A 16,926-nucleotide genomic window follows, 5' to 3' on the forward strand; every position below is an offset into this window, starting at 1 on the left:
TTTGGTGCTCAACAGTGGGGTTCCACGTGGAGAAGCACGATGGCGCGCTCTGCCTCTACTGGCAGCGCGGTGAGCTGGTCTCCGTGTCGGCGTGGCGGTGTTGACCGTCGGGGCAGCGCGTCGCAGCCACAGCCCTGTTGCAGTAACTTCACTGTAATCTTGTCAGGCATATTGTTAGTAGGCATATTGTTAGTAGGTGCATTAGTTTGGCTTTAGATTGCTTATGCATATTTGTAATTCGGTGTAGAATCATGGGCGGACTGACGAGTGCACTCAGTCCTCGTCGTAACCGCTTCAAAGGGCGTTCTTTCCGCTGCGACTTGGCTCGCCGTGCATGTCGCGGACGTTGCTGAAATTAAGGCACGTTCTCGCAGCAGCTGAGCGTGGCGGGGAAGACGGATCTGGGTGTTTTAATTTCCAGTTGAATGCATTTGCAACGGTTGCACAGTTGCGACAACAAAACAACTGTGTCCTCTCGCTCTCGTTTATACAGGTGGTGATCGCACTCCGGCGACACTACGCCACACTGAGTTCACTGCGTCGTTCGTCGTCGATCCGGTCCAACATTCTGGTATCAAAGCCCGAGGTTGTATGCAATACGACGGGTCGGTAAGTCCACCGCGACAACCGCCAAAGAAGAAGCGTGTTATTCCCCGTCGTCAAGTGTCGAACACCATGAGTGATGCATCGACCTCCGGAGGTGGCATGAAAGAGAGCTCTCTGATGTCGTGACAATTATGCCGAGTGGTCGATGCTGATGTAGTGCAACTTCGAGGCTCTAGAAATTTGGGGCGTGATAGATTCTGGGATCAACCCCAAGCGGTCGCAAGATCGCCACGCCATGAGCGCGCTCCTGCGCTCGATACCGAAGGAAATGTGGCAATCATTCGGTGCTCGTCTGACTATGAAGGAGGCGTGGGAGGCAGTGAAACTGATGCGGCTCGGCGTTGATCGGGTGAAGGAGGTGAACGCCCAGAAATTGCTCCAAGAATTTGAGAATATCAAATTCAAAGATGGTGAATTTGTCGACGATTTCGGAATGAGAATCACCAACCTCGTCGGCAACCTCCGAGCACTTGGTGAAATCGTGGAAGATGTTCGCGTCGTCAAGAAATTTCTCCGCACGGTCCCTGCACGGTTCACCCAGGTAGTGGTAACAATTGAGATGTTTTGTGATTTAAAACAACTCTCTGTGGATGAGTTGGTGGGGCGCCTGCGTGCGGCAGAGGATCGATTCGACGACAAGGTCAAACACCTCGTCGATAAGGCAGGTCGTCTCCTTCTAGCGGAGGAAGAATGGCTGGAGAAGCACAAACACCGTCTGCGTGGTAGCCACCACGACGGCGGCGGTAACTCCGGTGCTTCTTTTCCCAAGACCAAGATGTCGTCGCGGCATGAAGGGAGCAGCTCTGGACAGGTAAAATTAACCTCTGAAGGAACTCCGAGACGAAAAGGGCGATGCCGAAATTGTGGCATCTATGGTCACTAGGCGGAGGATTGCAAACGCCCGAAGAAAGGGAAGAAAAAGGAAGTGCTGATGCTGGCAACCTGTGATGTGGTTCACAGACACAGCCAGCATGTTCATCTCTCTCAAGGCACAACACCCGTGTCGATGTCTGATTATATGTGGGTGCTAGTGCTAGACACAGGTGCAAACAATCATATGACAGGTTCAAGATCAATGCTGACACAGATCGATTCAAATGTTCAGGGAACAGTTCAGCTAGGTGATGGCTCTCGAGTCACAATCCAAGGTATGGGCTCTGTGGTTATGCAAGATCAGAGTAGAGGTCATAAAGTCTTGACTGATGTTTATTATATTCCTGAGATGAAGTGCAATATTGTTAGTCTCGGCCACTTCTATACTACATGTGTTTTCATTCCCATTCCCAACTGTGTCCTGACCCGTTTCTCATTCCCAATTGTGTCCCTCCCCGCACTGTCTTTCTCATTTCCTCTCTCCGCAAAGCTCATTCCCATTCCCACGTGCATCCCACGCCTAGCTAAAATTAAATTAAAAAAACACAAATGTGGCCTGTCATGGACCTTCGGTCCATGGGGATAGCTGTCTTCTCCGGCGAGGTTATACCCCTCTGCCGCAGGCTTGGTTCTAGGGTAGCAGCCCTAGGCGCTTGAGAGGATCATTGCAAGAGAGAGAGAGAGATTGGTTTGATAATGATCTTGCTTGATTTATTCCCTGTTGCCATGTGGCTTATAAATAGCCCTATGGCTAACCAACTTCTCCTACAAACTCTTAACTAACTCCTACTTTCTTGGACTTATCTGCTGCTAACCATCTCTCCACAATTCTCTCATCTCAATCTTATTCTCTAGCCTTATCCCAGCTCATCTCAATCTTGTTCTCTAGCCTTATCCCAGCCTGGCTGTTGCCTCTCGCTCCCTATGATGCCCATGACATCTCCCCCTCCCTTGAGGACCAGCTCGTCCTCGAGCTGCCATAGACTTACCTGACACGACTTAAGGTTAAGCCTTTTACATCTCGGCTTACCTTTATTATTTAAGACGAAAATACAAAATAATTGTGGAACTAAAATATAAATTTGAACTGTAGCTATGTCCTCCTGGATCCCAAGGAAAGAGCTGAACTGCGGACTTCACGTTGGATGAAAGGTGAAGGAGGAACCAGCCCATTCTTATGTTGGGTCTGTCCAGCACCAAGGCAGTTGCCCGAATGAAGGAGACGACCCTCTTTGGCCGTGCAGGGGGATTGCATACCCAGATCTTGACTTCTGCAGGGGGTTCAAAAAGTATAGACGAGACCTGGTGGTTGGGCGCGCAGGCTGCGAGTTGGTGCAGCGATGAGCTGATCAGCAAGTGCAGCTTCCGCACCGCCCGCCTAACAAGGAAGCCGCGCACTGCGGCTTGCAGGCGCACCACGGCCTGCTCATGTGATGACGGCCATGGGGTGGCCCTGGAGGCCACAGCAAGGTGCTTCTCCCCACGAAGGGACTGTACCTGGCGGCGTGCCAGGAACCCTCGCGCTGCCGCCTGAAGCCGCACCGCTGCTTGGAGTTCCTTCTCTGTCTTCTCCTTGTAGCGGTGGAACATCACAACGAATTGATCCCACTTCTCTTCGAGTCGAGTGAATGCATCTAGAGTTGGAGAGGGCGGGTGGGAGGGCGTTGCGGCGGCAGATGGCGCGGCGGCTGGTGGTGGTGAGGGATGGGCGGCTGGTGGTGGTGAGGATAACCTGGAGCTGATACCAGGTGTCATGGACCTTCGGTCCATGGGGATAGCTGTCTTCTCCGGCGAGGTTATACCCCTCTGCCGCAGGCTTGGTTCTAGGGTAGCAGCCCTAGGCGCTTGAGAGGATCATTGCAAGAGAGAGAGAGAGATTGGTTTGATAATGATCTTGCTTGATTTATTCCCTGTTGCCATGTGGCTTATAAATAGCCCTATGGCTAACCAACTTCTCCTACAAACTCTCAACTAACTCCTACTTTCTTGGACTTATCTGCTGCTAACCAACTCTCCACAATTCTCTCATCTCAATCTTATTCTCTAGCCTTATCCCAGCTCATCTCAATCTTGTTCTCTAGCCTTATCCCAGCCTGGCTGTTGCCTCTCGCTCCCTATGATGCCCATGACATGGCCCTAATGGGATTCGAACCCACGACCTCTCAAGTAAATGTGCTCGTAGCTACAACTACACCACATGTGTGTTTATGTTAATATTTGTTACAGTAAAAATATCTACTACATCTCTCCCAAAGCCCACCTGCTACCCTTACACAATGTGTATTAGTAGATAATTATCAACGAGATTCCCGAATTATATTTTTGGATGGAGAGAGTAGTATTTAAAGAAGAGCCTTACATGCAACTTCTTTTGTTTGAATAAGTTTTCAACTTAAATTCCTTTTTTATATGTGTGACATTTATTCTCCGTAATATTTTGTCCATGGATCTGACTTGTGAGTCATTTTTATAAACTAACGCCAAAGATGAATCCATGTTTCTTACTTGGAAACCCCGAACAAACACCACCGGCAGGAGGCGCTCGCGTTGGCGTCGCTCATCGACGATGAGAAGAAGCTTGGCAACTGCCAGTTCGACCTCTGGAAGCAGTCCTACTTGGCCGCATGCATCGCTATGTTCGGCAAGCTCCGGCGCAGCCGTCGCTTGGACGCGGTCCAGAGCGGCTACACCGCTGTCCATATTCAAACGAGGGACCTCATAGTCGTTGCCAACACCGGCGACTCTCGGGTTGTTCTGGGCACCGCATCCGACGACGGCGCGGTCACGCCATCTAGCTCATCATCCACCTGAAGCTCAACCGGCCATGTAAGTCGCTACTGACCGGCCATAAATTCTTGTGCGCTGGGACGACGGTTGTTGTTGATGTTGTGTGATTGTCCTCGAACAAGATGTATGTAGAGGAGTAGCACATCTGGAGGTGCAACCTTAGTAACCGGGAACTGGGAACTTGGCCACGTTCCTCGTTCCGGGAACGTTCGTTCCGTTCCGGGAACGTGGGAACAATCTTGTTCCAGTAGTGTTAAATCATAGTTTTTGTAGCATTCCGCGTACCACGTTCCCGTTCCTCGATCCCATCGATCCGGGAACCTGGTTACTAAGGGTGCAACGGCTAGGTGTACTACCTCGCTGATGAGCCCGGGGTGCACTTCGTTTAGCATCCGAGCCAAAAGTCATCGGTACTCGCCATGTCACGCGCGTTCGACGACTACTATATCAAAGACTGTGGCGTCATCTTAGCGACAGAGGTGACGCAGAGGAGGACCGACAACAATGACCACTTGCCATCGCCGAGGTAGCTTTTGTGCTGGCCTGCCTTTAATTCTCTTCGCAAACGCACACACTTGCCTTTTTATTTAAGCAAACATGTATGGTTGTGCGTGCCTGATGACTGGCGATGTACGAGGGAACTTCTACCGATAGGTGTGGCACGTGCTCTCCAATGATGAGACCATACAAATCATGGTATATATCGAAGTCTGTATGATACTGATGGTTGTAATGTAGTAGTGAAACAGTTAAATTAAAATAACAAAATTTATATATGGTTAGGATCACAAATGAATTATGAAACATTTTCTTATAACAATATAAGACACATTATATATATAAGTTATCATGGTATTGTGTGTTTCCGTTGCAACGCACGGGACACTCATCTAGTAGAAGAAAAAGGTTTTAAATATGAAGGGAAAATTGGGAAACTGTGTGTTTATGATCAAGAATGCAATTTATTAATTGTTGCTCAAAGGGCTGGTAATATGTTATACACCGCTAGATTTGGCCTGACATCACCAATCTGTCTGCTGACCAACTCTGAAGAAGTAGGTTGGAAATGGCATGCTTGATTTGGTCACCTAAATTTCAGGGCTTTACATGATTTAAGTAGTAGAAGTTTGGTAGAGGGAATGCCAACAGTGAAGAGACTAGAAAAGGTGTGTGATGGTTGTGTCCTTGGAAAACAGCACAGAAAACCTTTTCCTCAAGCTTCAAATTTCAGAGCTGAAAGGTGTCTAGAATTGGTACATGCTGATTTATGTGGGCAGATCACTCCGAAAAGCATAGGAGGGGCATCTTATTTTCTACTTATGGTAGATGACCATAACAGATATATGTGGGTGGAAATGCTTCGGACAAAAGATCAGACACTTGATTTTTTTCAAAAACATAAAGCTGAGAGCAGAAACTGAGTCTGGTAAGCGGCTGAAAGGGCTAAGGACAGACAGAGGGGGTGAGTTCACATCAAACCTCTTCACAGTTTTCTGTAACCAAAATGGCATAAAGCACTACACTACCACTCCTTACTCCCCTCAGCAGAATGGAGTAGTGGAGAGGAAAAATCAATCTGTGGTTGAGATGTCCAGGTGTTTACTGAAAGCAATGAAGGTTCCCATGATTTTTTGGGGTGAGGCAGCCAGAACTACAGTGTATCTATTGAATAGATCACCCACAAAAGCTCTAGAAAGTAGAACTCCTTTTGAAGCTTGGCATGGAAAAACCCCCAAGGTGAATCATCTAAGGGTGTTTGGCTGTCTAGCACATGTAAAACAACTCGGTCCAGGCATAAATAAACTATTAGACAGATCCAAGAGTATGGTGTTCATTGGGTACGAGTCAGGTACAAAAGGGTATAGACTATTTGATCCAAGCACCAGAAGACTTGTGGTCAGTAGAGATGTTATTTTTTAGGAGAATAAACAATGGGACTGGGATACCTCTATGTGTGAAGCATACAGTCAAGATCCGGGCACGTTTGTGGTTCACTATGATAAAACTGACAGAGAGACGACAATAGAAGAAATTGCAGAAACTAAAATTTCTTCTGGCCAAAACTCAGGAGGGGTGAACTCAGTTGAACAGGGAAGTGAGATGGGTCAGCCAGAAATACCAAACACCACACTCAATTCAGCTTCTGGCTCCACACAAAACCAGGGATTAGTGACTCCACCTTCCCAGGATTAAAGCTTCTCGAGTTAAGGGGTCTACAGGTACAGAACCTTGAACGATCTGTATGACTCAACAGACCAAGTTTTCGATTTTGAATATAGTGGGGTTTGTATGCTGGCTACAGATGAGCCCACTAGTGTTGATCAGGCTCTTGAACAAGCCTGCTGGAGACAGGCCATGGAAGAGGAGATGAGGTTAATAGTGAAGAACAATACCTGGGAAATTGCTGATCTTCCAAAAGACCACAAGGCTATTGGGCTGAAGTGGGTCTTCAAGGTGAAAAGGAACCCAGCTGGTGAGGTGGTATTCTCATATTCATGGAGTGGATTATGAGGAAGTTTTTGCACCTGTGGCAAGGCTAGAAACAGTAAGGATTCTGCTGGCTCTTGCAGCTCTAGGTGAATGGGAAGTACACCACATGGATGTAAAGTCGGACTTTCTGAATGGGGATCTCAAGAAAGAAGTCTATGTACACCAACCACTAGGCTTTTCTGATTCCAATTCAAAAAGAAAGGTTCTAAGACTCAAAAAGGCTCTATATGGACTGAAGCAGGCTCCTAGAGCTTGGAATGCCAGACTTGATCTTGAAATGGTCAGGCTGGGCTTCAAAAAGAACCTTGAAGAGCATGTAGTTTACAAAAGAGGGGTCAAATGGATTTGCTGCTAGTTGGGGTGTACGTTGATGACCGTATTATATGTGGCCCTAACAGAGAATGCATAGCTGTTTTTAAACAGCAGATGATGGCAACCTTCATTATGAGTGATCTTGGCCTACTGAGTTACTATCTCGGCATTGAAGTAAAACAAAAGACAGGTGAAGTAACCATTGGCCAGAGTGCCTATGCAGAGAAAATAATTGAAACCTGTGGTATGACATGTAACCATTGGCCAGAGAAGTAAACATGTAAATTTAGATGATCAGCTAGCAGATATCCTGACGAAGCGTCTGGGAAGAATTTGATTCACAGAGCTGAGGAGACAGCTTGGAATAATCCGAATTGAAGATTAACAAGATTAAGGGGGAAAATGTTGCAGTAGCTTCACTGTAATCTTGCCTGCATATTGTTAGTAGGTGCATTAGTTTGGCTTTAGATTGCTTATGCATATTTGTAATTCGGCGTAGAATCATGGGCGGACTGACGAGTGCACTCAATCCTCGCCGTGACCGCTTCAAAGGGCGTTCTTTCCGCTGCGACGGCTCGCCGTGCATGTCGCAGACGTTGCTGAAATTAAGGCACGTCTCGCAGCAGCTGAGCGTAACGGTGTAGACGGATCCGGGTGTTTTAATTCCCAGTTGAATGCATTTGCAAAGGTTGCACAGTTGCGGCAACAAAACAACTGTGTCCTCTCTCTCGTTTAGATAGGTGGTGATCGCGCTCCAGCGACACTGCGCCATACTGAGTTCACTGCGCCGTTCGCCATCGATCCGGTCCAACAAGCCCAAACGTGAATCTACCACGTGCCCGGTTTTAGCTAGGAGCCTAGGATGATCTCGCTGCAAGCAAGAATATTTTTCACCGTTGTCGTTATAATGATCTCATCTGGTCGCCTGCTTACTACTATGTCGTACCCATTAATCGGAGTACGTCGTCCGTTTCGCAGGTTGTAAAACGTAGGCGTGGTGCGGTTGCCAGCGCATTGTACCGCCCTTGTTTCTACTCTTTCTGTGTCCGCTCTGCATTCTGCAACTGCAAGTTCTGCAGCAATGGCGCGACAGCAACGATCGGGAATAAAGCGGCCGCCGCCGCATGGGCGCTCACCGGAAGCAAGCATAAAGGCGGCCGGCAAATTTTGGTTGAGATTAAGGCGAGATTGAAGACCACTACTAGGACTCGGGTTGCTTAGCCTCATAAGCAAGCTGTGATCGTAGCCGTAGGCGTGGCTTCAGCAAAGCTGTGAATCTACCTGTCTATGATCCCAGTAGATGTTCTGGTATCAGTCAGGCACTGCTTAAAAGCAGCTAGGATGATTCGCACTAGGACGCAAGTTCCTAATTACATGTGCTCGCGGCGTGCCGTCCGTTTAGGCATGTTTAAGCTCGATAAGCCTCATTATTCCATTCAATCGATTTATTCAAGAAAGCCCCGGATACATCAATGTCTGAAGACTGTTGAAGGGTGTATTTACAGCTTCTAGCCTTCAACTGGCCCTTGTCCCAGCTTCACAGCAGAGTAGCCTCAGCAGGTTCACTTCACTCACGTCCCAGCACCGCAGCCTTGAACCTCCTCACCAACTCCTCCCTGCACCGCCAAAAAGAATGTCAGATCGCATGGCACCGCATTATCAATGGATGGATGATTCATATATATCTTGCAGCAGCAGATGCCTGACGGCCTTACCGGAGCAGCTGCCTGTCGAAGGAGGAGGCGGAGAGGAGGCCCCTGTTCTCCTCGGCGCGCCTGATGAGGTAGGGGACGATCTGCTCCACCGGCCCGTACGGCAGGTACTTGCTGACCTGGAACCCGGCGTTGCGGAGGCCCAGCGACAGCCCGTCCGCCATGCCCATCAGCTGCGCGAACTGCAGGTTGCGGTCTCCCCTGGGGATCCCCAGCTCCTCAGCACGCGCCGCCGCGAGTTGGCCTAGGATCAGCAACACACGACCATCTCATCTCATCACTTGGACTGACTCCACACCGCGGGTGCAGTGCGCGCACCAAGACAACAAGAGAGAGTCGTTTGCCCGGCCACGGCCAGTTACCTGACTCCACATTGTGGGTGGCGAGCACGACGGAGGCGGACCCGCGGCGGACGCGGTCGAGGAGGAAGGCGGCGCATCCGTTGTAGCAGTCGTGGGTCTCCCGGATGCTGCCGTGGACGGGCGACGGCACGCCGAGGGCGGCCGCGACCCGGGCCTCGCGGGCCAGGTACGCGCCGCGCACCAGCTTGACCCCCAGGCGCACGCGCGCGCGCTCCACGCCGCGCGCCATGGTCTCCAGCCGCTCCCGCGCGTCGCGTAGGTACGCCTGGACCGTGCCGTGCACGATGGAGCGCTCGGCGTTGCACGCCAGCGCGCCGGCGAGCGTGAGGTAGTCGATCGCCGGCTGCACCGCCGCGTACTCCGCGTCCACCAGCAGCGGCACGCCGCGCTCCGCGCACCGCGCGCACACCGCCAGCACCCGCTCGTGCGCCAGCTCCAGCTCCCTCTCCTCCTCCGCCGACAGCGCCGGCGGCTCCGACGCCGTGAGGTGCAGCGGGCTCGAGTCCGACAGGATCGGGAAGTCGTGCGTCTTCCACGGCAGGTTCAGCGACGGGTGCCTCTTCTGCCACCGCAGCAGGTCGCTCGCCTTCTCCAGCAGCGCGATCGGGCACAGCGCCGTGATCTTGATGCACACGCTCGCCTGCACGTACGCACAAACAGCGACCCACACAGTGGTTAACGCAGTGGTTATTAGAAATTGTCTAAAAATAAAGAAGATTCCGTTCCAGCCGCGCCGTGTAGTAGGGTTTTGGAATCTGGTGTGAGATTTCGAGGCGGAAACGAGCGGCGCGGACAGGGCAAGCGTGACGTGCTAAAAATAAAATCAGGGCCCACGAGCAGTGACCGAATCAGCACCAACTAGCTAGACAGACGGGCGATTCACTAGGGAGACAGACTACGACGAGAAGATTCCCACGGAATCCGGAGGTCCACTCGCGCAGACAGCAGACGGCACCGAAGATTCCGTCCGACGTGGCAGCCTCCCGTCCCACCGGCCACCGCCATGCAACGCACGGAGGAAAACCGAAGCGGCGGAAACGGAAGAGTAAGCGCTAAGCGGCGACGGCGACGAACTCACCGAGCCCGGAGGCAGCTTGGCGGCGACGTCGACGGCGGAGGCGAACCCGGCGGCGTTACGGTCGCACGCGCCGCCGTCCTCGGCGTCCTCGATCCCGTAGTCGAGGATCCCGCCCATGCCGCCGCGCCACAGCCGGCGCACGGCCGCCGCGGCCTCGCCGGCGGTCTCGCCCGCGCAGAAGTGCCGGTACGCCGTGGCCCTGGCGGCGGCCCGGCCCAGCGCGCTGCCGGCCACCGCCGGCGACCGCAGCGCCGCAGTGGCCGCGTCCACCAGCGGGCCCACGGACAGCGCCTGCAGCGCGGCGAGCGTGCGCAGCAGCGCCGGCGTCGGCTCCCCCGCGAACAGCCGCCCCGTGTCCTCGAACTGCAGCAGCGCCCTCTCGGACGACGCGGGCGCGGGCGCCAGCGGCACCGGCACCGCGGCGGTGGCGGCGATCGCCTCCTCCGGGAGCTTGGCCGCGGCGAAGGTGGACAGCGCGCGCTTCGTGGCACGGGAGGCGATGGCCATGGAAGGACGGGCCTTGCGGGATCGAGCGAAAGAACCGAGGAGCAGCGGCGCTTGCTTAGGGACGAGAGAAGAAGAACGCGGCGGTTGTGGTGTGCGAGCTACGCAGGCAGGCAGGCAGGAAGTGGAGGAGGATGCAATGCAATGGAATTCAACCCGGCGCAGCGACTTATATAAACGGGAAACGGCAAGGAAAAGGCGGCTGTTTTCGTCAAGGTCCTCGAGGAAAGGTGTCGGGTTTAGCTGAGTCCAAGATTGGAGGAAGCGGGCTCAGCTCTTGTTTTATAGCAAGGTGACGACGTGCGGGCAGCTTGGGATGGGTGGACGTGAAGGAATCGGAAATGAGCTGGAAAATCAGATGGCGAGAGGTGAGTGTGAGTCAGCGTGAGAGACTGCGAGCGCAATGGGACGGGCGAGCGCGAGACAGCAGATCCGTCGGGGCGGGCGGCAGAAGGCAGATTCCCGTGTGATGTGGTGACGCGGATCCTGCGTGGACAGATCAGTACTGCTCTGCTCTCTCGTCTCTCCCGCCCTTACTTTTCAGTCCCTGTACTGTACGCCTCTTGGGCTGGCTTCTCTCTCTCCCGCCAGCAACGCCACTGATCAGTGATCACGTGGAACAGTCCCCAAAGATCTCTCTGGTAAACCCTAATCGCCCCGTTCCATTCCATTCCATGGGGTCAATGTTTCATCTCACGATTCGTACGCGAGAGAGTCTGTCTGGATCCAGCATCGTGCCGCGCGAGTGGGACGCGATACTGACAGCCAGCGATAGCCTTTCATTCAGCTGCAGCAGAGGCTCTGCGTGCTGCAGCGTTGAGACCTGAGGACGGGGAGCTGGCGCTGTGGCTGTGCTGCAGCCTTCTGCCGCCCGGCCCCGGCCCCGGTCCGACCGATCTGGCGTGCGACTGATGCTAGTGGCTAGCAGCTGGCGCGGCTCCGTCGACGGCAGTACATGTACAGCTACAAGCATAAGGCCCTGTTCGGTTGTTTCGGATTGGAGCCCGGATTAATTCTTAGCTGGATTATTTCTCTAATTTATATAGATTTTGATGAACTAGAATAAATCCTGACTTATTCCGGTACAACCGAACGGGCCCTAAGAGCAACTCCAGTAGTTACTTAAAAAATAGCTCCTTAAATTGCAGCGTTGGGAGTTGGTAAACAAGGGTTGGGCATAAAAAAATTTGTGATCTCCTATTGTTTCTTATATTTAGGTAGTAAATTAAATTTGAAATTGGTTTTGTGGGCCAGATCCTCTATTCCTTTCCGTTTCCATCATTCCGTCTTTTTTCATTTCCTTCCCCCGGCTGTTGCATGCTACACCGCCGCGAGGCCAAATCTACCTAGCGCCCAGCAAGGTTCGGCTGCCCAGCGACGTGATCTGCCGGCCACCACCGCCCAGCAATCTTATAATTTATGTCGGTGTATATTCAACACTTGCAATTTTAATTTACTCATAGCAAATCTGTTTGTAAATTCAGGCGATGAGTGCAAATAAATTGTTGTCGTCACGAGTTTTGGATGAATGATGATGATTATTTCATACTTTGTGCTGCACAAATCATCCAAAGTTACTCTCAAGAGAGGGGAGGCCATTTTACTGATCCATATAGTTTTACAGTAGGTATTGTGCATTAGAATACTGAATCCTATCCCATCAGAAAACGAGATGAACCAACCAAGAAAACAAAAACAAAACATGTTATTGTGATGGCTTCAACCTATGTGCGTCGTCGGTGAGGTGGCCCTGCTGGAGACTAGGACCGGCTATAGGGAACTGTGGTGGCTTGCGGGACCTAGAGGCGGGTACCGGCGGCGGCTGCGACCTGTGAGAGAAACAGGCGTCCCGGTAGCAGGGAGACAGAGCCGCCGGCTACACGAATTAGAAAACGACGGCAAGAAACGCACCACCGGTAGCAGCAGGGATGGGTTCCTGATGGAGGGGAGCCGGACTGGTGGCTGAGCAACCGAACCTGGCGACGGGAAAGCGAAACGGACATGGCGGTTGAGCAACCTGGACGCCGGCGGGGAGGAAAAAAAGGGCGCGAGATAGACCGACAGGGAAAGCCTACACACGATTTTTTTTTATTTCGGGAGTGGTAAAAGAATAGCTATATTTGAAGAGTACATATGGTTGAATTAGAAGTTGATAAATTTGGGGAGCTGTTTTAGAGAATTGTTGGAGAGATGTTTTCATACCAGTTCTCCAAATTTTTGGTTTAGGGAGTTTTTTTTAGTAACTACTGGAGTTGCTCTAAAGAGCACCAGGCACCACACGCTAATTCGCCCGGGATTAATAATTCAAGTCTACTACGCTTGATCATGAGTCTCGCCTTCTGATCAAGCGGATAACGTGGTCCGACTAATAAGCTGTCGAATATACCGTATGCTGTGTAAAATAGTAGACGTGGAATTGTAGATGATACTGTTTAGTCTGTAGAGAGAAATTTAAATAGAGGATGATACAGGAGATTTGATCGAGATAGTGTAAGGCTATCCGCAGCGGTTCACTCTAAATTTTTTCCCCTATGTCACTTCTTTGCGTCACATCATCAACATTTCACCCCCTAAATTTTCATCTCCCGCAGCGGTTCCCTCTATATTATCCCCTATACCCCACTACAACTATAAAATATTATTATCTAACTATATTCATCTTTTATTAATATTTTTTTCAACTATTAAATAGGGGAGCATTGTGCAAGAGGGCGTTACAGTGCTCCCCTTGATATAGGGGACCTGTGCGGCCTCCCCTAGCACTGTAGCGCGCAGGGGGCCATTTGAAGGCCACCGCTGCGCGCGTAGAGCGGCTCTACGTGTCTACAGTGCTAGGGGAGGGGATGCGCTGCAGCCAGCCTAAGGCTGTCCGCAGCCATTCTCCCTAAATTTTTTCCCCCTAAATCTTACTATGCAGCCACGTCAGCAAGATTCCCTCCCCTATATTTACTCGTCCTGCAACCGTTCCCCCTAAATTTTACCCTACCACTATACCATGTCACAAAATTAACGGCAAACATCTGTCGGTAAAAATAGGCTTTTGGCGACAGCCAGTCTGTCGCAACATATTACCATCACATTATCCGTCGGTATTTAGTATTTTGGTGTCAACCAAACTGTCGGCAAAAATGTCGAGCTATTGTGATAGACTATTTGTCGGTATAAATGATTAACCGTGACACAAAGTCTGTCGGAAACAATTGCATCAGATCATTTATCGGCAATTGGGTTAGGACTTAATTACAAAAAAGACCCATATTAGCTCACATGACCCACCATCAACAGTAGGTCCGTTGTCACATAGGCTTTTAATGTTTAACATGTTACCACACATGGCAATACGGATACCACAATCAATTATCAAATTATTTTCATAAAAAATAAATTTCAAATTTAAAAGTACAATACGAAAGCACATGAATATTATATAAATATATTAACCTACATCTTACAAGAGAAAAAAATTGAGCACGCACAAAATCAAGACAGGAGAGAGCATAACCAACTTCTTTTTTTATTTATATTGTTTTCTTTGAACACGTATTGTTTAACAAATCATACTTGTTTAACAAAAAAAATATTTTTTATTATTCCTCTTAATTTAGACATACTATGTAATAAATCAAATATTATATTATTTAATTGTAAAACTTCTTACATCATTACATTTAACATTTCATTGGTAGCATGCAAACATGAATTAACATTTGTGGTATGCGGAAATTTTCCATATATATTGGCACGGACTATTTTCAAGCACACTTACGTTGCAAGACAAACCGTCCAGTCGTACGGTCCAAGCCACGAGTGTCTTACAATGCAAGACACTGTTGGCTTTCATAGGAAGCCACGGTTGGCTTTCAATGCAAGCCCCCATCTTCCCCCGCCCTTTGCTCTCCCCTATATATATTCAATCAACCTCTTCCATATTGTTCGCCCATTGTTCTGAGTGAATCAAGTTATCCATAGTTCGGTATGTCTCAAAGTCATACGGAAGATGACTTTGGTTAGAGTGATTCGAGTGATAGTGAGGACGAAACTCTTTTGCTTGTCAACCTACTAACCCTCAACATTGCAGCTCAACGCCATCACCGCCGACGGTCGGGTTTACCCCGCCGTGTCATTCACATAGATCATTTCGCGGGAGAAAACCTCATCCAACATCACTACTTCGCCGCTAACCCAGTGTATCCACCCCATGTGTTTCATAGAAGGTACGCACTTCATAAATTTGTCATAGGTTATGATTTGTTCAACTTTTCACAATTATCCAATGCAATTTTTTTAGGTTCCGCATGAGTAGGCCTTTGTTTCTCCGCATTCTGTAAGGTCTTCAACAGCACGATATTTACTTTACACAAAGAGTTGACGCAATTGGTATGCCCGGACTAGGACCATTACAAAAAGTTTGTGCGGCAATGCGAATACTTGCTTATGGGTTACCTTCTGATGCAGTAGACGAGTATATTCAAATTGGGGAATCAACCGCTAGGGAATGCCTTCATCATTTTTGTCGCGCAATCATTGCATGTTTTAGTGGCTGGTATTTACGCACTCCAACTCAAGATGACATTACTCGCATCATGCATAATAGTGAGTCTCGGGGTTTTCCTGGCATGTTGGGTTCCATTGATTGCATGCACTGGGAGTGGAGGAACTGTCCAACGGCTTGGCGAGGTCAATTTTGTGGGCGCAATGGTAGGGCATCGATGATACTTGAAGCAGTTGCATCTTATGATCTCTGGATTTGGCATGCTTTTTTTGGCATGCCTAGGACAAACAATGACGTTAACGTGCTCCACTGATCCCCAGTATTTGACCCTATGACTTCTGGTCGAATGCCACCAGTCAATTACACAGTTAATGGTCATGCGTACAACTTCGGTTATTACCTTGCTGATGGTATTTACCCCAACTGGCCTACTTTTGTCAAAGCAATCCGACACCCATACGAGGAAAAGAAAGTCTATTTCACTCAGATGCAGGAAAGTTGCCGAAAGGATATTGAGCGTGCATTTGGAGTTCTTCAAGCCCGGTGGGCGGTGCTCCGTGGACCAGCTTATGGTTGGGATCGTAATCGTTTGACAGAGATAATGACGGCTTGCATCATCATGCACAACATGATCGTCGAAGATGAAGGGCCTTTTGCTGCAAACATTGATTTCGGAGACAACTCTTCAAGGATTGAATCATCTCAAATTATAGGGGAAGGCCGGGCCGAATGGGTTATTAACCACTTTGATCTACGTCGCCAAGAAAGATCGTGCTCACTTCAAAATGATCTTGTCGAGCATTTATGGGCTCGCCGTGGAAGTATGTAACAATTATGTGTCATAGCTGCTTAGTTCGCACTTATATTCAGTACTTGTAATGTCATTTCCTCTAACTAAGTATTCCAATAAATTAGCAAAGTATTTCCAAAATGTCCAGACATCCGGCTACATATGTGTTCACATACTTCGATTATGTGTAGCACCTACACCTGAACATCAGAATTCATGTTATCTTGTACAATATATAACATACCATTCAATAGGCACAAATATTGTTCAAACATTTATCACATCCAAGTTCATTATTGTCTAATACAACAGCAAACAACTTAACATACACTGGTTCGACCAAACAAATAGTGTTCTCAAAAATACAGTTTCTTAAACGAACTAAGATAAATTGTCTCTACAAGTCCCAACATCACTCTCGCGCACATGTTACAGAACCGTTCAGGATGCCTCAAAAGTAAATATAAACTGCTGCAATTTTTTTTCTGTTCCTTCATGATAATCCAAACTTCAGGATCAACATCTTCTTCGTTTGTCGACAGAAGCATCTGCAAACGTTTGTTTGCCGATTCGAGTTCTTCAAGTTTGAGTTCCCTTTGTCGAATGCTTAACTTTTGGGCTTCCAATTCCAATCTCTTCTTCTGTATCTCCCTGTCTTCTTCACTGCTCTTTTCTTTTTTTCCCCTTTTCTATGGACCTCTGTATTTGTTTTTTAGTAATTTCTTGTAATCGGCTTAAGTATTCAGGAGACGAAGAAGATGCACCTTTCTTTCTCTCAGCTTTACTGTAATCACGCCTACGAGGCCTTTTTCCTGTCAACCCAGCGGACCCACTGTCAGTCTCAGGTGCTTCCACTGATGGACACCCCGAAGATGGTATTGATCTTGCATGTAATCCTCTAAACGAATGTCCTTGACATA

The 16,926-nt window shown here is 49.3% G+C and overlaps 1 protein-coding gene and 1 long non-coding RNA gene across 2 annotated transcripts; one reads left to right on the forward strand and one right to left on the reverse strand.

Annotated features, from left to right (window-relative positions):
* Window positions 1-8,251: 8,251 nt before the first annotated feature.
* On the reverse strand, window positions 8,252-11,149 carry LOC100281269 (proline oxidase). Its single transcript, NM_001154188.2, has 4 exons — window positions 10,221-11,149; window positions 9,143-9,782; window positions 8,784-9,024; window positions 8,252-8,684 (listed from the first exon to the last, which is right to left on the reverse strand). Exons 1-4 carry the CDS (start codon window positions 10,725-10,727, stop codon window positions 8,636-8,638), a joined length of 1,437 nt encoding a protein of 478 aa, NP_001147660.1. The 5' UTR covers window positions 10,728-11,149; the 3' UTR covers window positions 8,252-8,635.
* A 3,506-nt stretch (window positions 11,150-14,655) lies between these two features.
* On the forward strand, window positions 14,656-16,153 carry LOC103638959 (uncharacterized). Its single transcript, XR_559125.2, has 2 exons — window positions 14,656-14,938; window positions 15,013-16,153. It is a non-coding gene; the product is annotated as an uncharacterized lncRNA (long non-coding RNA).
* The last annotated feature ends 773 nt before the right edge of the window (window positions 16,154-16,926 follow it).

The sequence above is a fragment of the Zea mays genome, chromosome 9, assembly GCF_902167145.1.
Source record: "Zea mays cultivar B73 chromosome 9, Zm-B73-REFERENCE-NAM-5.0, whole genome shotgun sequence".
NCBI classification, from domain to species: Eukaryota; Viridiplantae; Streptophyta; class Magnoliopsida; order Poales; family Poaceae; genus Zea; species Zea mays.